The sequence below is a fragment of the Nyctibius grandis genome, chromosome 6 (assembly GCF_013368605.1).
Source record: "Nyctibius grandis isolate bNycGra1 chromosome 6, bNycGra1.pri, whole genome shotgun sequence".
NCBI classification, from domain to species: Eukaryota; Metazoa; Chordata; class Aves; order Nyctibiiformes; family Nyctibiidae; genus Nyctibius; species Nyctibius grandis.
This window is the reverse complement of record NC_090663.1, coordinates 38000470-38026455: the sequence shown is the minus strand read 5'-3', so window position 1 is coordinate 38026455 and position 25986 is coordinate 38000470. Positions and strand designations below refer to the sequence as shown.

The 25986-nt window shown below is 36.0% G+C and overlaps 1 protein-coding gene across 1 annotated transcript; it reads right to left on the bottom strand.

Annotated features, from left to right (window-relative positions):
• On the bottom strand, positions 1 to 22807 carry PDLIM3 (PDZ and LIM domain 3). Its single transcript, XM_068402744.1, is given in 9 exon segments — positions 1 to 1987; positions 2812 to 2923; positions 4027 to 4154; positions 6164 to 6378; positions 6380 to 6428; positions 9755 to 9822; positions 14875 to 14959; positions 16600 to 16751; positions 22554 to 22807. Coding segments are annotated over 9 exon segments (1092 nt in total). The 5' UTR covers positions 22647 to 22807; the 3' UTR covers positions 1 to 1797.
• Between the last annotated feature and the right edge of the window lie 3179 nt (positions 22808 to 25986).

Here is a 25986-nt window from a genome sequence, read left to right as displayed (position 1 = left end):
TTTATCATATGTAGTAGATTTATTTTTACCTTCAGTTACTCCACAAAGAAACAAACATTAAGTAGATACTTTAAAACACCGATGACGTTTTAGGCTTGTAAAAATAGACATTATGTGCACTCTCACTTTCAAAAGGATTTCCAGATTTATTTTATGAGCTTTATCAGTGGAAAAATAGAAATGCTAGACATAGCTTCCATGATGCATGAGGAGCAGAATTATGTTTTGTGCCCCAGAATAATTCAGGACCTAACCTTTAAAAGAGTGCAACACTTTTTTTTTTGTCTGCTTTTGATATGCACACATAAATTATAAATGCAGTGATACACACAGTTTTAAAACATTTAAATTCTGAAATAATACTTTAAGACATTTTGAAAAGTCTTTGAGTATGTGGACATTGTATTTCAAGTTTTGGGACGCATCAGAATTTTTGAAATAAATTCAAAGCATGTACAGTTTATTTTGATTCCATATTCTTCTTACGTTTTAAGGTTCTTATATTGTAGAATGGGAAAAGTATGTAAGATTATTTGCCACTGAGTTGTTAGTTTCTGCTAGTTTTGTAGACTTGATATAACATTTTGTAGATTTTTCGCCTTTAAAGTGGGTTCAAAGTACCCCAATAAATAATTTATGAATTGTGTTGATATTTTTTGAAAATGCTAAGGTTTGGTTTGTCAGTCAGGTGTGTATATGTAGCTGACATATATGACCTGAAAGCAATGTAGCCCTTAAAATGTTTCAGAAATTGATTTAAAAACTGTGTTCTTTCAGCCTTTTTTTTTCCTTAGGACTTCACCAGGCTTTTTATAAATGATCTTTCCTTTGCATATTTAAAATAACATTTATTTTTAAAGCTGTCCAAGTTTTAATTTACCAGCAACAAAGATATTATGATAGTCTTTCCCCATTGTTTCCATTACAGATATTGAAAGATGGAGATGCAAAAACACACTACCATTTTCTGCAGAAAGGTTTTTGAGTTTACTTTCATTCTCAATTTGCAGTGAGTTCTCCTTAGAGTGTGGTGGTTTTTTTTTCAAAAAACAATGTATCTGTGTGCATGCCTCAGAACAATTTTCTGCTAAGTGATGTGTAAGCTGATTTCATTGCAAATCATTAAAACAACGTAGAACTTCTGTTTTGCTTCTTACTGAACCGGCTTTATTCTACTAGCCATTTCATTGTATGACTTGATATTTATTCCTTATCACAGTTGTAGCATCAGAAGATTAAGTCGATATAACCTCAAATTCAAAGCAGGGTAAGCAAGATCTCTTTTTGGCGTACATTAACAGTAGTTGAATAATAGATGGTGGAAGCAGACATGAACAACTCCTTGTTTTGTTCTATCCATGTAAAATAGCTGCTTTTCTAATGATCTGTCAAGTTTCTGCATTTGTTAGGGCCCAGCCTGTAACACTTTGATGGCTTTTGTGTTTGCACAGATACTAATTTATGTTAAAAATAATGTCTTGATTGCAGCACTTATGTATATGCTGTAGTAATCATGTAATACCTCAGCTGTTTAACTTTTCAAATTCCAGCACAGCTGTTTTAGTTTATACTTCATTGAGTATATTGGCAACTTCAAAGATAATATTTTAGCAGAATTTTCCTGGTATAATATGCTACTGCTGGCTAATAGGGACTTCCACCTCCCTCAGAATCCCACAAGAAAAGGTTTAAAAGCTGCTACTTTGGAATCAGGCAGAAGTCCTGACACTTGTACTGCAGTTCTAAGCTGTTAATGGCTTTTTGTGTGCATGCATATATTTGTGTATTAACATAAGACTAGCATTTTGGGTAAACAGTAACTGCTTCATATCCCTCTGGTGGCCTCATGCGAGCTCGTGCATGAGCTTCACAGTATAGTTGGCCCTCCACAAAGAAGTAGCCTTTTTGTTTCAGGTTGAGATTGCAGTCAGAGCACACAAAACATTCTGGGTGCCGGTATTTATCACGTGCCTTCACCACTGTTCCTCTGTATGAAAACAATGAAAAGAAAAAACAATCAATTCATATGAATTTAAAGTGAGAAGAAACTACAGCATGACACAAAGTAAGTTCTATGTATTTAAGGCTTTTAGGTTGTTTGTCTGGCAGTTTTGCCATATACTATAATTTAAAGTTGGAAGTTGAGTTTGAGTAAGTGACATAAAATGCTGTAGAGTTGATCACATAGTTCAATAATCCATTGGAAAACTCGAGTTTGAAGAAACATGTTAGTTTGGTTACAACACAGAAAGTACAGTCTAACCTATCAAACTAGTGACAAAATGAGTTTAAAAACTACATTTCCTCAGTGACTGTGTTCTCTGAACTCATCATTATCTGTGTTCTTTGCTGAAGTTAGTGATGTCATTCAGATAGCAATCTGGTAGTTTTAAAATAGGCCCACAGAGCTTTCTAGGTAGTCCCACTGGGTTGTGAGAAGGATGCTTTACACTACCAAGAAACTTTTGAGAATTCACAGCCTAAGACGATGCAGCCCAGGCAACTGCTGGTTTAATAATGTGCGTGTTAACGATTGACTTGCAAAAGGTCTTGAGAAATCTTAATTAAAGCCTTGATGGTACATTGTCAAAACTGAAATCATCTGTATCGAAAGTGTCTAAGGTACAGGTTAATAATGTGGGATTTAGAACAATATATTTTTATATCTATCTCTGTTCTCTAGAAGCATTTTTCTGCTAGTGCAGGTGGAGACCAAGACCATCACTTGGAAATCATTCCTGTAGTCTGCGATGGTGTTTGAGGACATGTGCTTGAATTAGAGATTTCTAAAACTAAAAAGAAACAACTTACAGAATCCCATTCCCACACTTGTCACACAGTGGCACTTTCTGGACACCAGGCATGGCAGTAGGTGTCTTTGTTACAGGTGCTTTCACACTTCTTGTACCCATGGGGCGTCCATCTGAGAACCAAAACAATCCTGTTATGTACAGGCTAATATAAAAGCATCTGATACAGTGAAATGCTTTTCCTCTAAATACACTTCTGGATATATTTGCAGGCTTTCACTTAAATCAACAAACAATGAAGTTCCTCTATACAACTTTAGTGGGCTAGTTTCCACCTCTTTGGAATGAGGAAAAATATTGTATAGCTGTAGCCAAAAAGTGAGTACAAAAGTGATTTTATATATAGTGCTCTCTGTCTCATAGACATCATCTAATTCTCTGACAGGAGGTCTTGGGTATAGCAGGAGAGAGAGAAGGATTTGGCTTTAACATAGCAACATAACATAGTCAAGACCTATTGTTAGAAAGCTTCTTATTTATACAACTAACCATACAGCAAATTCGGAAAGATTAGTGACATGATATGAACACAAAATTATAGCAAGAAAATGCCAAGCAAAATCCCGCAATGATATATATAGACAATTAGATGTATTTATCCCTTCTCTGGTAAATATTGAGATATAAAAATTAAAATCTTAAATATTTACCTTTTAGGTTAATTTTGGTATTTTATTCTTTACACTTACTGTAAATATAACAAACTTGCAGCTTTTAGTAACGTTATTTTCAAAACTTCGTTTGAAGGAAATATGACTGTAAATGATATTGTCGCTTCAGTTTTTATTGAGAATGAAGAGGGGACAGGTGAAACTTATTTTAAGAGTTGGTTTAAATTTCTCTTTTCCTGGATGTGGAAGAGAGCGTTTTCTTTCTTGGTGTCATGAGTATATGCAGCTTTTCCCAAAAGTTCTCTCGCATAAAACTTTTTATCATTCAGTTAAAGTCAACTTTATATATTAACAATCTTAAAATCTGAGAAGAGATTCTGAAAAATGTGATTAACACTCCCATTTTATTCACACAGGAGATTGCTAGCTATAAAGGCAAGGGGGAAAAATGTTAGGAGGCTGGTGTGCTATCTATAAGATTCAGAATGACTTGGGCTTTCGGAAATTCTTATAGCTCTGATCTCTCATATTTTCTTGTCAGATTCCTCCTTCCCACAAACATTTAAAAATGCTTTGAACAGATAGAATATGTCATTATTAACCACCTTCCTCGGAGACTAAATTCTGGAGCACCTTAAAGGAGCCAGACTGGCGAGGTTGACTGGGCTCCTCCTGGTTGGCATGCAGCATCTTGTACACGTCAGACTGAGGCACTGAGTTGGGAGATGGGTCACTGTATCACAGGGAAGAAGAGCAGATAAAACAGTTTAACAGACATAACTTTAAAGCGATAGCTCTACCAGGCATAGAATGTGATTCAGGAGACAAAGACAGACAATGTGTTTCTACAGCTACTGAAAGACTTTCTTCCAGGTAGCATTACTTTATATAGCCTCCTCTTGATCTAAAAAGTGCTGAAAAAAAATCTGTGCAATTGTTACAAAAACAAATCTACAAACTCATGAAAGTATTTCCATAATTACTGTTGTGGCTCTAACGGCATTTGGAAATAGGCCGGTACCTGTGTTTAACCTCAAGGCAGTTGCATTCCTGTAATCAGCTGCTGTATTACCAGGTGCTCTTTGGTACAGTATCCAGAAGTTCCATTTTCACAGCAGCTGCCCTTGAGAATGTTATTAAAATCACAGCTGATATCTTTACGTAAGGACATCCAAAACCTAAGCAAACAAATCTTCTGGGAGAGTATCATGACGTGAAGGTGTTCTTGGGCAGTGACCCCTGTTGCTTATGTTAATTGTTTCCATCTTCATCAATCAACAGATTTCTCTGAGCCGTCTTTAAGCTGGTGAAGAAACTACCACTTCTCTTGTCACAAGCTTTTAATGAATAGGAGCTTAGTTTTTACAGTTCTCACCAATGGCTAGTTAAACCCTTGATTCTCTCCTCTTGACTGAAATATTTCTAAACATCAAACAAGTGATAATACAATTACATACAGAAGGCAAAAACACCAGACACAAAGGTGTGAGATAACAGTTCTAAATGCATACATAGTGAAAGGCAATCCCACAACAAAAGAGACATTTCAAACCTGTGTAGAGAGTCAGTTCTCAAACTGGGAATGCCACAGGCATTTGTGAAATCTGATTATTCTGGGCTTAATCCATGATTTCAGAATAAAGAACACGCACATTTTTCTTTTATTGTTCTGTAATTGTTGTGATTGAGGATAAATATTCATGCAGTAGAGTAACATCACTCTGCAAAGACTTCATGAACTACAGGTTTTTTTTCATCAGGTAGAGTTAACTTAAATACTTCTGTATAAATATGATTTTTATGGTCAGTAACAGCCCAATTCTGCAAGGTGCTGAAGAAGACTCAATGATGCCAGTGTTTATTGCTTATTTAAAATATTAGTAATTAGCTTTAGTTTACACCATACATATTATGAATTATTAACTTAAGTACTCTTGTTAAACAGAAAAATAACTTACTATTATGCAAAAGTAAAAATAAAGCAACGTGAATGATGAATTGTCCCTTGAAAAAAATGAATAGTGCTTTAAAACTTTTTGTTACATAATCATAATTATCCAGATACATAAGGTTCCTACCTGACTTTTAGTCATTGCAATGGATAAAATTCATAAGTCAGAGATGGATTAGTAGACCTGCAAAGTCAATTCTGGCTCTTTTTGGACAAGAGTTAGTCGTACTGAATGAGTAGTCCTGAATGGGAGTTAAATATCTAGAACACTATAAACATCTACAAGATTTCCTAAGCTTCATAACCTGAATTTTGACAGCTGAAATAAATTTAAGTTAATAATAATATTTTATTATTATTAATAGGAAGAAGTTATTAAATGGTTATTAAATAAATAATTATGATTTATTAAATGGTTATTAAATAAATAATTATGATAACAATAATAAATAGTTTTGCATTTTGGAGGGAATCAGAATCTTGATTTAGCGTGGTCAGTCAGCTAGTAGTCCAGGTAATATTATCAGTTTTTATTTATTAGCTACAAATATAAGATTATTTCCTATGAAACATTTATTTGTAAATTCTGAAAGACTCCTTTAATACTTTGGGTTAAAAGTCATAAATTACTAATATTTTAAAGAAAATATTGAATGGCTTTAAATGACTTAGGGTCTCTCTGACCCTTTTACCCATTTGCATAGAAACAGCGTGATATTATTAAAGCGCATGATTTTTGGTATATTCTAACTTTGTGTAGTCATAAATATTAAAGATACTGCTCTCATTACCTCATCACGGGTGTTTCACCCAGAGCTGTAGAAACTTGGCCTTGCAGTGTTTCCATGATATTTTCATCTGAGTACAACTGCATAGGTGTGTTAAACTGAGCATGTACAATCTTGACACCGGGAAGCTCCATTTCCAAGGGAATGTTAGGGGCCATCTTAGACACTGCTTTCAGCTCGGTGGGGCAGATAGAGCTAACCGTGCTAATTGAAGAGGGGGGTACTGCGTCCGCTGCCACAGTCAATCCCCGAAGGAGTGCTGCATCCACTGTTGTTAATAGCCAGATTACAGAAGATGTGTGCAACGCATATCGGATTATAGAGAATAAAGACAAAAGTACAGGAATACGGTGATGTTAACAGGACTGAAAAGTGTAAATAGAACAGATACAGAAAAGCAAAGAAAGTAGGGAAAAGCAAAAGTATGTGTATTCATTGAAAAGTATGTTCCTGCAAAAAGTATCAATGCCAGTTATAAAGCAGTCCTTAAAATTCTGGTATGCATTTGCTTTAAAGATGATAGTAAAAATTATTTGATAGATTGAATAACTCAGAACATAATATTACTTCACGTTTTTAATGCTAGATTTTATTGAGGATTAATTAAGCCTCCCTGAAATTCTTTGTTCCAGGTGAGTAATTCTTAACATCCACAAAAGGGCAGCATACAAAGGTTATGTGAGTTGTCTATGTCAGTGACAGAATAAACACCTACTGGAATCTTAGACACATCATTTCGGTCCTCACAACCATCATAGTCCACAGTTGAAGAGACTACTATAAAGTAGAGTAAAATAATGAATGTGACATTTCCTAGATTTCCTTAAAGCCTACAATAAGATATTTATTAATCTTTTAAAATTAGTTTAACAATATATTCATTTTTTTAATATTTGTTGACCATTTCAAAGAAGAAAAGATACTAAAGGAGCCAGGCATACTTTTGCATTTCTAAATTACAGCGTTTCCAGTAGAATGTAATGTGGTCCTTCACAAGAACAATGGGTGTATATTCAGAGAATTAATTTTACTGCTTTTGAAGTAGATTTTACATACAAATTACATATAAGAAAAAAGATGTACAGTTTTTTAGAAATATTAATGTTGCTTGACATTACTGAAGTAAAGTTACTGCACACCAATTTGACATCACTGGAAAAGGATTAGTAAAATAATGTGAACTTTAAGCCCAATGTCACTATTTTGAACACTTCAGTCTTTTCTCCATAGCGCCTCAGAGGCTTTCTTTGTTATGGGACATTGCTTTGCTGTTGCTGTGTAACAGCACATAACAGGCTTTCCACAGTCACTGGTTACCATTTATATGATATTCAGAGCTATGAGATGATAAATGCTTAATCTCTTTCCTCCATCTTGCATATCAGAGTTGTGGTTAGCTTTTTCCAAGCTGAATGATTTTGTGTAAATCTGGGATAATACTCTATTTCCTAGTACAGCACTCTGCCCAGTAGCTACTTTTGGGTGGAGAAGACAACTCAAAATTCTCCCTTTGATTCAGAGGGGGACTTGTGTAGGACCACTTTCTCAAAAATGTAAAGGGAAATATATACTCTACCATCAAAAACATCTCAAAAGAAAGCTAATTCTGGAAATGGTAGGCAAGCCTTAAAGCAAAAGTACAGTTCTGCATCATCGCCTAGCATGAGCCAGCCACAAAATTCACACAGGGGCAACTTAAAATTTCCAGTCTTTTAGAAGAATCAAGACCATCTTTAGATGCTGCAGTAGAATAAGTTTTGTCAGTGCTGATAGTGTTAGTAAATGGAAAGTAGCAGGAAAAGGCTAGAAAAAGCACAACTCTTGCTATGAGCAGCCAAAGTAATCTTAAAACAGAATAAATTATAAGTATAAATAAAATGTAATCATAAATTAAATATAATTTCCAGTTAGATTTGCCAGAGTAAAGTCCAAAATCGTAGCTAATGTCAAATGCATTAGCTCAAACCCACAGGCCAGAATCAGCTCTTCTTTAGTCAAAGTCCTGTTTAGGCTCAGCTCTCTGTCCTAAAGGGATATGTACAGTCAAGGTGGCAGTTGGTTTTTGCTGTGTTTAGCGGAGGATATATATGGAGCCAAACTGATGAAAAAGTAGCAGACAAACAGTGTGACCACCAAGGTTTTGTAGATGGAACACCCTCTGTCAGAGATTCTGCATTTTGTAAACACGGACTTCTCCAGTGCTAGAACACCTGACAGACCTTGCCCAACTAAAGTTCTGAAACTTGTTGCATCACTGTCAGATTAATTTTTGCAGGTTTTTTCCCCATCTGACATGCTGGAAAATGGCCATTTACTTCAATATTTTCACAGAAAATACTGTGTAGTTGAGGTTTCTGAATCAGGAGACTAGGCTCTTGGTACACTTGTTTGAATCTCCATAAATCTGATTAGGTACCTGTAAATGGTATCTAGTGGTCCAGAAGTCAGTTTAGGTACAGTATGCAAGTTCTGCCTACAGTTAGAGGCCTTGCATGTCTCCTAAGGACTGTTTTGTCCTTTATCCTATATCAGCATCAGACCGCAAGGAGAGATGGGCACCTTTTCTCCACTGCGTCGGTGTTCTCATTGATAGTTCTTGTTCACAGAACGATGGGACTCTATCCATCTTCTACAGTCTCCTGTTTATCACTCAGGTGGTTGAGAAATTTAACACACCTCACAAAACTGATGATCCATATAAGATTGTCCTTTGTACTCAGGAATCAATTATCATCCTGTTTTTCTGGTCTAGTTTGTCAGACTTCAATTAGTATAATTGAAATGCAGGTATTTTAAACTTTCAGAATGAAATGCAGAACACTGAGTCCACTGGTAAAAACTGCTACTGCTATAAAAGATGAACGGTATCATCACAATACATTGCATCACTCAGGTGCTTTTGAGCTTCCTTGCATTTTTAGCCAGAGTTTGCATTGTTTTTTTCCCCTCTGTATTTAATAATGTAGATAATAGTAAGTGAGGCATTTCATCCCCAGTTATGATAGAGGAATATTACGCTAAAATGATGGATGTAAATATGTAAGCTTTTCTGCATTTTAGAGCTTTGCATGTCTGTGGCATCAGATAGTTTTCCTATTTTAGCTCTGCATTAGGTTGCCTCTTGAAGAGAGGTCTGCTGAAAAGCAAACTTAAAATCTCTGCGTGGCCTAGACAATAACTTACATAACTAGCTATCTTTTATTTAGCAAGTTAACAAGTTACATGTATTTGCATTTGGATAGAAGAATTCCACAGTACCAGGTATTGTATACTTACAGATTTGTAAGTATACAATATCTGGTGCTATGCTGTAAACTGAATCAGGTTCATGAATACAGGTACTTCAGACTCACATCAGTATAACTGAGATGGGAGGGTGGACCTGCCTTCTTTTGGAAATAGAAATTTGTTTGAATTTCAAGCCTGATCTCTGCAAGTCAACCACTTCATTTTTTTTTAATTTCAGTGTTAGGCTATATACTACTATAAGTAAATTTCAAATGCATCCAGATGCTTTATTAATGTGAATGGTGAGTATCCATTAAAAAATAACACCATGCATACAAATCCAGCACAGCACTCAGAGTTTATAACCTGCTTCGGCCTGAGACTATGAAAGGTTTGGGCCGAATGTTATGCTTGTGTTCAAAGTAGTTCATATCCTGTAAAGAAAAGAGGGTTAAAATAACTTTCTTTGGCCTATAAATTCTTATTTATAGTTAAAAAGATTTAAAATTGCAACCATGAAGTAACCGTGTTTAGTTTGTACTTTCCTGGTACTCAAAATACAATCACTTTAGTGTTCAGAAACATTCAGAGTGAAGTGCAGTTATAAGAGAGAAGGATGGTAGGTAGTGTTGCAGCCCAACATAGAGGGCAAATTTTAGCTACCTGCAGTGTCGCTACTACAGAGCTGAATAGATAGTTTTCTGTGTTGGAAAAAATTGCTTCATTTATCACCATTTTTTTGGATAATCAATAAACTCCTGATTATCAGAAAAAACAGCAAGAGCTGGACTTTTTAATTGAAAACGGAAACATATAGTGAAATACCACAAATGACCATGTGTTATAAGGAAATACCGGTACTCACTTTTGCGATGAGTTAGGAATGAGACCCCTCAGTTGTCCATGAAGCGCGTCTTGAATATTGCCAGATGAATACAGCCCAATTGGAGAATTATAGGAGGAGCTCACTACCTGTCTTTTGTCATCAATATTTGCTGCTGCAACAAAAGGCTGGGCCCTTCTGTTGTGAGCTGTACCAATAGGCTTGAATTCCTGTACATGATAGGCAGACAAAATACACAAAGCTGCAATGCACACCAAAGCTAGTAATGAGTAAAACTGACAACATCAGTATTGTTAATCTCTGCATTTTTTACTTTTGCAAATTTGTTATTTTTTAACTGCTGCAAGCATACTATATTTTTCCATGAATTTTCTATATGCTACTTGAGCCATACACATTCAGAGACTATTATTTTCCTGCCTCAGGGCAAACAGAAAGCATTCCACATTTGTAAATAGGGTGCAACTTTAAGAAGAAAAGAGAGGGATCAATGTTATAATAACTTGTTATATTGTTGTGGAATTCATAGGGATAAGATCTGGGAACAAAATCTTTGATGACCTTTCAGATAACTTACGATGTTCTTCTGTAGTGATTGGCCAAGAATGATAAAGACTGTTGAGTCCCTGTCAGCTCAGGTCCATATCTAACCCACAGAAACAGACTTTGGAAAAAATAGTGCTGTCACCTGCTGAGGGTTTTTTTTTTCTTTCCGTGCTAGTGGGTGAGGAACGTTTACTGCTGTGGTCCATCACCTTTTCCTGATGTCCTGCAACGCTCTTTGGAGACAGTACCACGAGAGCACTTGAACTTCCATCCATATGGAATAAAAAGCTTTTGTTCCTAACAAATAGGTTTCTACAATCTGAATTGGTCTCTTCTTTAGAGACTGGAACTTGCAAAGTTAAGATAGCACAGGTCATTAATACTTCAGTTTTCATAGAAATCTTTGCCAATTCTCTGATTTGGCTTTGGGTGTGATAGGTGTACTAGGAATACGTCTACAATACCATAGACCATTTCTGTATTTATGTTGCCATCCCACTGTGTTATATGACATGTAGACAGTCTAAGTTCTGATACTGCTGAATGAGATTTATTTCAAATTGTTGAAGCTTGTATCTTAGGTACCAGAGCTTTTGGCTTAATCACTGTGTACAGTTTATGCTGTCTGTATTTGCTGTCACATATTTTTTATGGTGACACACCCAACATCTTCAGCTTTAAAATTATTCAGGTGCAATTGTGGTCTTTCACTTATGTCTTGCAGGCTGTACAAACTAGTCTCCTTGTTCTGCTAAATAAAACTCTAAACAAAGTGGGGTTTTGATGCAGAAATGCCTTTTTTAGATTACCTTCACCTTTAGGAATGCTAGAAAAATTTTCAGTTAGAACAAATACCATCTATTACCAAAACTCAAAATAGATATTTGAATACTCAAATCTACAGGATAAATCAAGATAACAAGAGCAGGTTAGATAAGCATGGACACATTTTTGACATCTGTAGATTTCCTTTCTCAGACAATATCGAGTCTCCGTTCTAAGTTTTGGTGAATAATTTATAAAAATTATGAAAACCTGAATGTGAATTGGCCCTTTTGTTTTCATTTAAAACAACAGTTTCAGAAGTATATTTAGGAACAGACCTAAAGAAAAGTCATGGTTATATAGAATGTGCAACCAGAAAATGCAAACAGTAAAAAGCAGTTTTATTAAATGAAAATGTTTAGCAGCATTGCACTGTAAGAGGCTACTGAAAGCGGCAACCAGATAAATGAGCACAAAGATTTTACTTGCAATTCCTTGTTTCTGTCTGATACAACTGGGTTGCAATTAACAAAATGTATTAGTAAATGGAAATAATCTACTAGTGTTTAGGATCGTGTCTACTTAATGAAAGATATTAATGTCAAAGTATTTAAAATTGATTTAAATCCATGTATGATACAAACCAAACAAAAGCAACTGTGAACATTCTAATTTCATCCCCTTTTATTTCTTGTTGACAAATGAACAGCACAGAAGACATGTGGCACCATAATAGCATGTTTACAATATAACAGTTAGGAAACAAGTATTTGCAGTTAGTTAGACTTAAATTCCATTTTCTTTTTAACTCATCTGTTCATATAAAATATCAGTGAGAGAACATACAGCAGCAAAAATAGTCCAGCTCTTGTGTTTATTTGATCTCATTGAATCTGTGAAAAGTCCTCCTTTAGTTCAAAAGCTAAATGAGAACTAGAGGTTGTTGAAATTCCCAATCAGGAATATTTGAGGACTGCAGTATTTCATTTCTTAATTTTTTTCTAGCTGATTGATTTCCTTTTTGCAGGGCTAACTACATTTTGCATTGATGTAGGTATCAGGAATAGAATGAACGTAGCCCCCAAAGCCTGTCGAAATGCATCCAACACAGACCATATAATGGCATTCCTTGGGGATAATTGCTATGACAGTACACAGATGTTTACATTTTGGAGGTATATCAGATGACTAAAATATTTATCTTTGAATGCTGTTATGGAAGAGGGGGTAGGTCCTCAAAACTAGACTAGCACAATTACATTCTTTCAAAACTTGATTATAAGTGGTAATAGACTATAAACTTACTTTTTAGAATAGGTTGGGGTTTTTTTTAAGTTTTTTATACTTATCTCTGTGTAGAGTATATTTATATCTTCCAGGAATGTATAAAGTCTTTCATGGCCAAAAGCCTAGTCACACTGAACAAAATGTTCAAAGGCAAAGATAGAAGCAAAAAAGAAAATCCCAAATAAAAACAATTCAAGAAATTATGGTAATGGAAACAAATTAATTTTAGATGAGGTTAAAGGTAACGGAGAAAAAATGTACAGGTCATAGTATTGTTTTACATTGACAATACAGCAGAAAGGATTGAAAAATAATTTTATAAGATACAATTTGCCATTTAGATTGTTTTATTTAACTATTTGTTATAGTTGTGCAATAATTTGTCATCTGAGGTTAAGGAAACTTTGATGTTGTACTGTTTTCACTACTGGTATACACACTGCTGGGTCTTGTGTGTAGTGACTAAATATGCAGTAAAATTTAATTTGAAATTTTAGCAATTGTAGAAAAAAAGGCTATATTTTTTTCCACAGGAAGATCAGAGTGATGGATGTTTTTGGATGGAAGAATTTAATCTAAAATGTAAATCATCCCTAGAACATTTTAGCATATTTGTTTACAAGCATTGCTACTTTTCTGGGGCCTATTATTTATTAAATATGCTCAATACTCCTGATTTTCCTAGGAAGGAAGGAGAGAGACATACTAAAATGAAGAGGTTGGCTATTAAATCTAGAAGAAACAGTTTTTCTGATTGCCCAATGGAGAGTGCTTTTTAATAGTCTGCCAAATAGCCCTTAGTGAAATCTTGTAATTTATTTTGAACTAACTATCCTTTTTAGGAATGCAGCTGTCATGCAAAGGGATTAGTCTCCTTCATACATGCCTACATGGTTTTCTCCACAGCTTTCTTAGTGGATTTGTTCCATTGCTATTCCACAAACACAGGCATTTAAAACAGTTTTGTTTCTTCACTATACTATCTCCTACTGCTGAAGAGGCTATGTTATTTCTGATGAAGTTTGCTTTATCACTTAATGCAAGTTTTTAGATTGGAAAGAAGAGAGAGAACTGGAACACTGAAATGCCATATTCATGTTTGGGAGTGTCTCTGTGAAAACAGAATTGGTGGAAATATTTATTGCATAGGATTTACTGAAATGGAATCTGCACTTACATTTTTCTATGATAGCACAGAATAAATACTTTGACATATTTGCTTTGATCCTGGAAGGCCAGGATCAGCAGAATGCCCTTCCCTCCCCTGTCTTGAAAGAACAGCAAACGTTCACGTAGATTAAAGAGAAATGACAGAGGAGTAAAGCACTAGTTGTAGACAGTAGCTAGCTAATTGGCTATTAACAATACTGAGACTTCGGCTCATAGCTTTGCACGAGGGACTGGGTGCAAGTTTGAAGAGAGAGGAGGGTTTAAATCAATTGGATTTGCTTTGCTTATCTGCAAGGCCCAAGACTTTGCTGGCCAGGAGTGGTGAATGGTTTGCTTATTGATCAGTACGTGGGTTTTGTACAAATTTGTAACTTTCAGTTCTATGGTGTAGCATAAAAATGTATGGAAGTAAAGAGACCCAGTAATAATGGATCTCTCTATTTAACTGACTGTTATATCACAATGACTTTTGTGATGTGATGAGTGTATTTTGGTACTTGACATTTATTCCTGATTGAAGAACTTCCTCATATGATGAACAATCTCTAAAAGACTTAAAGCGACTTAAACCATGTCAGAATAAAAGGAGATATTTTCTTTCCATAGTAAAACTACGGTGATACGTATAGTTTTAAAGAAAAATGAAAATGTGTTGAAACTTGTTAATGTCGTTTCAGTTATAGCTGAAAAATCAAAAACATCCAGTCAGATAAAATGATGTTCATACACATCATTATCATGATGGCTCATGTTAGCTTAAACTGGCAGATAATGGGTGAAGTGCTATTCAAAGAATTTTAATGACCGCAAGGGAGATCATTTAGAGTGTAAAAAGGTGAATGGAAGTGGTTAGGTAACTTTTAAGAATTCATACCTGTGGTTCAGCTTCCAAATTTATCTTGAAGGGATGTGCTTTGCCATCTTCTGAAACTTGTGGGGACCATAATTTAGTTCCTGTCCTAGAAAGAAAGGCAGAATTTAAATAACTTGAATTCCTATAGAGTTGTGTATGTCCCTGTAAAATAAAATGCAGCTTGAAAATTTACAGTTTGTTCTATGCTTTTTTAATGTTATGACATAAAAATACTTCAACGATATTAATGTGTACTATATGCAAACAATATATAAAAAGTGTATTTACTTTTTAAAAAATTACGTATACTGTGAACAATGGAAAACGATTTGTTAGTAGTTACCAAATGCAAAGACAAAGGGAAATTAGTGCCTTTCTGAGCTGAGCTGACCAAACTTTTTACAGTTTTGTTTTTTTTTTTAAGGTTGATAGAAGGAATGTTGGGTCCTCAGAATATTTTGCACAAATAAGTGAATATATTAGTAATAATCCCAAACCAGAACAATATCAATTTCTTTTTTTATAACCACAATATCCATGCAAAGCCTGCTTTTCAATGTAGGAGTGCAATCTAGGTATGCAAAGTATATGTGCAATTGTAAATAGAAGTTGCAGAGGTGATTCGGTCACTGAAGCAGAGATAGCAAACATGCCAATACTAGTTACAATTCTGTCTTCATTGACAAAGTGAAATCTGGCAGCTAATTTAAAATAGTGTAATATGAATGTTAAATATTAATCTAATACTGTTTGCTATATAAATACAAATATTTAGCATTTTAAAAATTGCACACATTTCATAGGCACAATTACACTTATCATATTTTGAAAATTACTTCCTAAGAGGGTTGCTAAATGGCATACATCAGGCTGTAACAGAACCTGGCGTTAACTGCAGGAACTTTGTAACTGTGGTATGTGCTCTAGTAATTAGACAATGCTCCTTCCGAAAAAACCCAAACCTTCTGTATTTGGAAAGGAATATTGTGATCAGCTGTAACAAAGTGCTGTGCCTCCTTGAGGGCCTCAGGTCAGTCAGAGCTGTCTGATTCTTGGAGACGGCTGAAAAAGTGCACTAGGTGCCCGATTCTTTTTAAAGGCTGAGCAAACTTAGTTAGGAGATGGGAAGATGCAGGTTGCTTCCTTTGGTGGCTTTAGTTGAGAGAAATGAATGCAAAAAGTTTCTGGACTCCTGCAGTTTATGTAAGAGAGGGTTTTTTTAGTTTGTTTTGTTTTTAACATTGCTTTGAGACTCCTGTATTTGGTTTAACACATTGTGACCAAAGAGTTTGATTTTAAACCCTCTCCTTTGTCAGCTTTTGTGGAAGTCTGACATGATGTTGCTTTCCTTAACTGGGAGGATATACTAGCAGCTTTGTCTGTGCAGGAGGCAATGATAAGCTCCTGTGGCTGATGGAGTGTTAGAGCTGAGGGGTAACTGAACAAGGGACAGCTTGCTGAGAGTTTTTTTATTTCCCCAAAATATGAAGAACTGTTTGTTTACTGACAGCAAACACAGGACTTGTGGAGTCAGCAGAGGCAGCAGGTGGTATGTCCATGAAGACATGTTCTGGGGAGTCTTGCCTGATCTGGAGTTGGTGAGGTAGGTCTGGGTGCTTATATTTTTAAATGTTTTGTGAAATTCTTTAAATTGTTTAAAGTAGTTACACTATATAATGGTTGCACTGTATAATCAGTTGGTTGGGTAGTATCTTCTTTCAGAAGTAAGCAGACATGTACACATACCTCTCTATTTTCAAACAAAGCTGATGTGCAGCTGCTTTAATTCTCTCCTGAGCATCATTATGTGTCATGTTCTCTGTGCTTAGACCATCAATAGCTACGATAACATCACCAGGGCACAGATTGGCAGCTGAAGCCTTGCTTCCAGGTGTAATCTGAAAAAAAACAAAATTTAACTGCTTAAGCACCACGCATACCTGAAAATTGATAGAGAAAATAAACTTCACCATGCTTCCCTATTTCCTGTTGGGTTGGGGAGGGAGAGAGGGAGTGGGCCTGTAAACAACTATATGATTGCTTACAAAAAAAGTGAGTTCTTAATTATGCCAGAGTCTCTGTAGTTCTATTGTCAGATCAGCATATAAATGCTTTATTCATCATAGCTTCAAATTAGATGGAAATTGTCTTCACACTTGTGTATTAAATAGCTTCCACTCTGATTTCTGTAGTTACCGTAACTTGTCTTTGAATCTCCCATCTTAAGTGCTATTGTGTAATTTGCTTGAAAAAAACAGTTAAGTTTTTCCCTTACAGCTCTAGGCAATAGCAGAAGAATAGAACTGTTAAGAAATTGTGCCATTTAATGTTCATGTGCATGATGTGCCGTTGACTGGGCAATATAGAAAGCCATTTGTGGTCTTACCACATTTAAGGACAAATACAGCAGTTAATGTGTTTTCTGCTAGCCTGGCCTCTCATGTTGTATTGCTAAGTAATCATAAATATGCTAATAATAATGAAATGATGTTTTTATCTTTATTCATATCTAATCCAGACCCTGAACTGCTTAAAGTGCTTAGCTTCAAGACCCATTGTATTTGAATAACAGTGGCCCTGATTATTCAAGGTGATCTGTGTGGTGCAATTCATACCTCACAGAAATGGACCAATGTCAGTGACTTGCATAGAAATAGGCCTAAGCTTATCTTTCTGTGCTTGCTTTTTTTTTGGTCTTGTTGATAATCTTCATGGTTAAAATAATTGAATTGCAACATAATTCCATTTTAAAATAACTATTGTAGAGAGACCATGACCTTAGATGCTACTAAAGCTCGTTCTAGAATTGCAGGCCTTTATTTGTAAAGAGGGGACTTGTCATACCACCACACCATTTAAACAGGTCTTTGGTCACTGAGTGGAATTTAGGTCCCTTAGGTGTGTATTGCCATTTTAGGTGACCTTTGATAACTAACTTGAAATTGATGGATGTAGCACATAAGCTTCTGGAATTCAGTGTTTCTGGAACAGCAGAACAAAGGAGACAGGTTGATTCATCTAACATAACACTAGATACTTATTTTTAAGTAAATGAATCCCAACGTCAATGTAGTCTTACTTACAAGAACAGTTCTCTGATCTGTGCCATGTATGAAGTAAAAAAGCTATTGGAGAGAATTTATCTCACCATGAGTTCTGCTACAGCCAAAGCAAGTGCTATCTCAATTATTAAAAGTAATTAAGTGTTACGGGGGACTGGAAAACCTGCTATGGAGACATTCTTCAATTCTGATGTTTTCCATCAGAGGAAGAGAGTAAACTGTCCACTATACCTCCAGTATGTTCTGAACCCCAGCTATGGTGAACCTGGCAGACTTGTTGCCTCTGAAGGTGACAGTACTGTCATAAAAAGTCAAATAGCATTATACTTTTTCAAATATTATTTTGATACGTGTTGCACTGTATTAGTATTGAAACAATGGCAAAAATCAGCCAGAGTTGTTCTCTCCTCTTTCCAGCTGTCCATCTCTGTTAGGTAGGTCTGAATGCTCAAAAAAATTTACAGTTTGTTTTGTGGGCTTTTTTCTGCATTCGAGCATGTAAACTTATTTTTGATTTCACTGTAACAAACTGCAGTGCAGGTGCTATTATCAAGTCAGGCAAACTTTCCAAATGGGTACTTGTGGCCAGCTGGAGGCTTTTACCCCCTCACTGTCCAAAAGAATGGACTCATGTATTATGTGCTTAACAAAGTGTTAAGGTGCCTCAATAATCTGAGTATGAATCAAGGAAGTCGCTCATAAATTCTAACTCTGGAGTCTCCAAAATTGTCTGTTGCTCGAACTTCAACAGCCATAAGTGTAAATGAACTACACTGAGACCACTTACTTAAATTATTGTAATAAGACAGGGGTAGAGGTATGATAGTGCTTCTCCCTTTAACCTGGAATGGCTCCTGACTTTGCTTAGCATGTTGTGGACATGCATGGAATGACAAACTGCAGCAGAAGTCCGAAGTCCTAGCATTCAAGTGTGCCCAAAATGGGCAAACCCAGCCATTCTTGGTTCCCTCTCAAGAGTAAGCTTGCTTGCATAACCCTTATATAGGTTACTTGGTAGATTAGGCTTTTTACATGTCACAACAAATCATCTGCTGTATCTGTGGCATACCTCAGCAATGTGCTGAGAAAATGATTCTGCCTTATAAAGTAGCATATCTGTCTAGCATGGTACGTTCCTCTGCAGCTGTGCTGCTAGCAAGACCTAATTGTCTCTGTGTTGCTGGTAATAGTGCACAATCCCTTGGATTTTCTTAACATATTGTCACCAGTTGCAGTGATACCACTATATGGTTTGATGGGGTTACCATTGTTTGGTGGGAGCAAGGAGGGAAAGGGGCAGTAGTCTGTATTTCCTATTCCTTAGCTGAGTTGATTATTGCCAGGCTTCTGGGATGTGTCTGTTGGGCCTTAATGCCTTCATGGGGGTGCTGAGCTCTACTTGCCCAGGTGTTCTGGGGTGCAGAACTACCTGCCCCCATACAATCCTTTCTTTCATCTGCTGTTCCTGGGTTTGATGGAAAGAGCTGGAGATGTGCTGCTAGGATGGGGTAGGAGGAATACGGCCAGGCGCCAGCTCTTCTCTCTCCTCAATATTTCAGGGGGAAATCCTGATGGTTGCTTGTGGGGAAGAGTGGCAGACAAAAGTATTGCAGCGTACATTTTATAGAAAGGGACCAGGCTGTGCATTGCAAGATCTCACCATATCATGGTGAGATATTGATATTGTGGATACCTCAATAATGTGAGTGATACTGTTTCTTAAGGAACTCATTAGTGGTGCATTAAATGCGTATTGTGAACACTTAGATTCAGATTATGACTATAATGTTTGTTGCTTGCTCACCCATGCTTCATGAGGTAGATTCTACTGGTGCTTTGGGAAAATTTTTACCTTGCTTTTCAGGACATGTCTGTATGGCACGCCTGTTGATCCTGTATCCTAGGTATCTCAGATTTGGATAAATACAAGGATATATGTTGAGCATTCAGATGTTGTCAGAGACTAGATAACTATTTAACCACACAAGGAGCAATGTTTCCTATGAAACTTTGAAGAAAACCTCTCTGCATCTGTTAATAGACTTGTGAAGCTGATCATGGCACACCTTCATAAATATTTCAGGCTCTGTGTTTTCTGAAGAGAGTTATGAATGTCTGCAGAGTGGCTAAATATAAAATTGAGTTAATATAAATACTTGCATTGTGAACTGTAAAGGTTTATATTAAAATAGAACTTAAATCTAGAGTTGATAATATTTCACCATTCACCTCTACAAGTTTTAATTGTTTCTGTAATGCTTTATTCAATATGACTTCAGAGGAATGCAATCCTTGAATTTAACACTTAACTCAAAATGTTGTCTTCTGGTCAGAATAAACTGATATTAATCAGTTTCATTAAGACTAGGCTTTTGATCAGTTTCATTGATGTAATTTCTTTGCATCTGTGTAAAGTTACAAGGATTTCAAGAAATGTTTTCATTATTTCTAGTTAATTCGTTGTTTTTGGCCCCAATAGAATCTGAATATGTCTATTTTTAGTCCCTCCTGTTTTTCCTACCCTCCCAGTGACTATGATCTGTGGTTTTTGCACATGCTTGAAACAGTCAAGAGAATTGCCTTGCTTGGGAAATTGCAGATGGGTTTTTGAGATGAGATCTGTTTTTTAGACAGGTGGATGATGATCTCTTATGTTGTCTGTCTCTCTTGACAAGTCCTGGTAAAAGCTTTATCTCGTTGAACAAGGACTATAGCAAACCAAACTTAACACCTGTCCTATTATTTTATTCAAAATGTGTTTAAAAATAATTTCTATTTATTGTTTTAATGGCTAATAATATTTTTTCTTGTCAGGACAGTTAAGCCAAATGTGAATGGGCTGCTGGTGATACCGTTTATGAAAGAAACACCTAGGCCTCAAAAAGCAAGTCATATGAATGTTGCAAAATATTCACTACTTCTTAAGGGATACTACATGAATACAAAACCCCAAAATACTAATTTTAAACAAATCTACCATTAATATTCTTGAACTTGAGCTAAGCAAACCTAAACATGTCATTTTTCCCTATATATATTTTATTTCGTAGTTCTACTTGCAGTGCGATTTTTGAAGCATTTCTCTAATATGCTAGAAACCAATGGCCTATGTCTTGTGAGGCATTTGGTAGGTATGAGTCAATTGCAAAATCATTTATTCTTTAGAAAGTTACATTTATAGTAACATCCTTTGTTATTGCAGTTTTAAACTTCCTTGCACTTAATCTAAACACAAAGAAAATGCAAGCCAGACACTGCTAAAATATTTTTCAGTAGAGATAATGGAAACTATTTTTCTTTTGGAGGCCCATAAAAGGCAATGAAGGCCCAAAAACATCCAGAGATTTTTTTTTTTTCAATGTTTTTGTCTCCCATTTCTCCAAAGGTTTTATTGTGTCCTATGAGTATTTGTTATGAAGCTACATACAGTCAGATAACAGCATTTTGGTTTACGTCTGTTTAAAATAAGTAAATCTTTTATGCTTATATAAATCTGGAATAAGTGATTAAATGAAATTGACTTTTACTCGTATAATATGTGAAAGGTTGGTCCTTAAACTTTCTATAGACTCTTGTTTAGAAGCATATTTACTGCAAGGCATCACCAGTGGTATCCATCCTTCAAGGCTCTTGACGTTTATTTAATACCAGGCATAGTATATATATTGAGTCACAGTGCAGGGCTTTAAAAAAAAGAAAGGGAAAAAAAGTCCACTTGGTGTGTCTGAGGTTCTGAAAAGCAGCAAAAGTATAAGGAGAACTAATTCAAGTCTGACGTGCATTGAACACAATTTTCAAAATATACAAATTATCAAAATACATATCCTGTCTTTTGAGTAGATCTATGTCTGTGGATGCAGGGCAGCTGACAGTGTTTTATATGCTCCATTCACCAAGTAACTGGTTTCTTAAATAAATTGCAATTAATGCTCAAAAATCAATGAAAAAATGAAGGCTCGGATTCTTGTCCTTTATTAGGGGGATAAGGTAAATTGTCTGTTTCTAAGTATGGCAGAAAATGCTAAAGAACTATCTCCTTCATATTCAGGACTGGGCAACTTTCTAGTATTTCACTGATTTAACATTCATGAAAGTGAAAACCTTTATGTATGTAAAAACAGGTGCTGTTGCCTTTGCTGGCAATAATCAGAACTAGATTTAATTAAATGAGAGTCAGGTTAATCTTGTAAAGCTGGCATGGAGTTTGCAAAGCACAAACTTCCAGACATGAGGAGCTGCTGCCAAGTAGCCTTCTCCCCCAGTGATCAAAGAGGCTAGTCATGAAAATGATAAAAGTGGGGTCTGGCCTTTAGTAGGCTCAAAACTAATTTTCTCATCTGAATGCCTGGGGAAATCATGCCAGAGTTTTTCTGCTGCCAAGGTACTTAAATTTAATTTTTTGAGACATAAGTAGAAATGCAGTTAAAGTTTCTTAGACCAGTAAAGCAATCCCAGAAACGTGTCACACAAAACTTGTAAAAACTGTTAGCATTCAGCTGGCTCTCCTCAGAACTAGCAGCTACTTGCTAATCTACTCGCAGCTTTGTCTGCGTCTCTGAACTCCAGAAAAGTAAAGGGCAAAAATCTACAATAACTAATAAATATAATAAATAGAAAGGAAATGGAAAGAGTACATACCCTGGTTATGATTAAGGGTTGGTTAAAATCTATTCCTCCTGAGAGCCTGAATCCCCAGGGTGCCGGTCCTTGGAGAATAACGTTTTGTGGCATTCTGGACAGTTTTTTTTTCTTGGTTACTGTTCTTTTTTCCTTAGGTCTGTATGAGGAGCCGAATGAGGTGTCGGAGGAATGGTGCTGTCAGTAGAGCACCTGACGGACAGGGCAGCTGACCTTGTGTACCTCTTAGGAAGTTGTACTCATCCCACAGCTGTGGGCACTGCACTTTATCCGTGCTCTTTGGGTGACGTCAGCCAGTCCCTCAGCTTCTCCACCCACAGAGGGGAGTATCAAACTTGGACAAATAAAGCCTGAATGCTGGAAAGTTTACAACAAACACATCAGCTTTATCTGCTGCTTCAGCGTCCCCCTCAGCCTGACAGTCAGTGAGCTTCAGGATGCAGCGTCCTTCTGGTTTCTTAAAGCAACCCTGGTGCTCATTTGATATCATGCTGATTACATTGCTGGTGCTTGTTTCAAGTATGCAATGCACTACTCTGACTTTCTTTGTGATTCTACTTCATGTAAACAGAAATATTGATGAGGAGATTTCCCTCTCTAGCTCTTGTTTTACATCTTGTCTTGTTTGTAATGTCATAGTTTATTGCACTACAAAGTTCTTCCAGCCCTTCAGCTCAGTTTTTTGGCTACAGTCACTTGAGAGCATGGCATGCACCAGCTCTAATGGCTTGAAAAATCTGAACTGATGTCATGCATATTTCTCATATTGAGGAAGAGAAATGCAGTATTGGCTGATGATGTCTCTTCTCTTTGTAGAAATCTCAGGGTTTTTTTAAGGTAGTTGCAGATACCTTCTGTTGTTTGTTGGTGTTACTGAATAAATGCTTTGCATTCCTTTTGGGTTTATTGCATTAGCTTGACTGGCTTTATTTTGACTTCTGTATCCCTTATATTTTCTCCAAAAAGAGAGGGAGAATTTTTCAGTGATGGTGTACATGTTTACTCACTTTATCATGTTGTTACAGATTTCTCTTTATATGTGATATTAGCAAAGTGAATATGTGCATGGGTAATGTTTTTCAAGCATTTCTTTGCCCAAAGTTTGGCCTATTCTAGGATTCTAGATTCTACAGCTCTCATCAGGCAGGATTTTTATTTTTTAAAATTTTTATTTTTTTCCTTTTTCCCCCAAATGAGTCAACAGCAAGTCAGTGAGAGCTTGGAAAGAATAAAAACTCACGAGGATATATATTTTTGGTGTAATAACCTGCTTTTGTTCACTCCATATGCTTTCCTTTCTTACTGTTTGTAGCCTGCTTAGAAGAGTCTCTGATGAACAAGAGCAGTGAGATGGAAGAATAAAAGGCACATTCATGCCATTCATATAATTTCTGATATGGGTAATTTGTTTATCTGTAGGTTTCAATATGAAATTGGCTTTCACCTTTTACTCTGACTTGTTGAATGTCCTTATCTGTGTCTGCTGCTAATGTCTGTATAATTGAAGCGTTTCTCAGTAAGATATCCTGAGTTGTGGTGGGACTTGTGGTGTTTTTTTAGTGGTGTGGGGTTTTTTTTGTTTGTTTGTTAGCACTATGAAGGTTAGCCTTGGATTTTTTTTCTAGTTTGTCCTCTATTTGTAGCTTGCTAGTAGATAGCAGTGTTCATCATGGGTTTTTTGTATTTGTATTTTTTGTACAGAATATTTCAAAGACCTTCTCTATCATTAGAGTATATTTGACAACCTGATTGGAATAAAATGAATGGTAGTAACTGTTTCAAAGGAAACTATCAGAAAACATATCTGTATCACAAAGAGCTTGCAGTGTGATGGTTGTCATGAGCTTGTGGGGGCACAGCTTACATTAGGGATGGGAAGAAAGATAGGCACATTTAAAGCAATCAGGCAAGGCAGATATGTAGTTCAAGGGTATATCAATCTTGGTAGCTTAAATATTTTGTATGTTTTGAAGCTGACAAAAAGTCCTCTTATTGATTGTAAGCAGTGTATATACTCTGCTATGTTCTGACATGTTTTGAGGTAGATCCAAAACAATACGTGCCATCAATATACTGATGCTTTGTGTGGTTCATCCTGCTGGATTACACTGTGTGTTCAAGACCAGAATTTATCACTAAGTAGTACTTCGGTTTCTTACCTCTTCTCTTCCTCCCTGATATCTGTTTTGAGTAAAAACACTCTTGTGTTTGGTACCCTTCCTGCCGCTCTTTTCCTAGTGAATCCTGTGATGTCTTTTGATTTGTAGCTGGGAACACGTAGCATAATAGATGTCTTCATTTAAAGAGTTTCTTCATGTGCAATTTGCATTTTTTTTTTCATTCAGTACTGGCAATGTCAATTAGTGAATCCTTCAGTGCACTTCAATAGAAAAAGGTTCAGAAATACAAGAATTTCTGTATCAGGTCAAGCCCGTGATCAGACTCCAGGTTTCCAGTGTCAAAAATAAGATACTTGTATAATTTGCTCACTCAGGAGGTTTCTTCAAAATTGCTGTTAGTAAGTTATTGGCTTGTATCGTAATATGTAGGCTTACATTTATTTGTTTATTTTAGAAATCCTATTAATTTCAAATCCTGTGAAGTGTTTTGACTTCTGGTGAAATAACAATGGGGTGATCATTTAGGGACAGTTGTTAGTTGGTGAAAATAATTTGGGATTGCTTAAGTGTCTGTAAAGTTTGTTCATGTCTCCTTATTATACTGAGATCTGCTCGTGTGTCACTTCTAATCTTGTGAGATACATGTAGGAGGAGGACAGGCTTAACCTTTTTCTAAGCAGGTGATTGCTCTTAATTTCAGTGGAAGTCATAGGCTTATATGAGACTGAGCTCTGGAGCAAAGACTTTTCTTTTTTTCTGCCTGGTTTACTGGAAGGGTGACTTGCTCTCCAAGGTGCTGTTGTTCCAGATACCAATTGCTGGATCCTGTTTTATTGATGTATCATGGGTTGAGCTTTAAGTCTATTTACACCTTCTATTCCCTTCTATAGAGGTAATACTGAATTGATGCTTGTGTCATAAGGCTGTTTCCTAGTTTCTTTTCAGTGACTGCCTTCAAGAAAGGACTTCACCCAATTACAGAGTATGTGTACATATTTTGTTTTATCTCCCTAAAGCCCTTCTATTTTTTCATACCAGACCAAGATGACCAACTGAGCTGGATTGAGGCTACAGCCTTTTATCCACTTGATCAAGGTATATTCCTGTCAATGAAGTAAAGTGTATTTTCTTCTTCTCTATCTGATTTTAAGGCAACTTATATATAAGAATATCATCCTGGGACAGGCTTTGCTATACACACTGAGCAGCTTCTAAATAAGCAAACCTTGAAATTAAAGATTCATTGTAATGAAACAATATGAAACCGAGTAAGATGAGTCTTCTAAGATATAACAGTACAGATTTCAAACTAT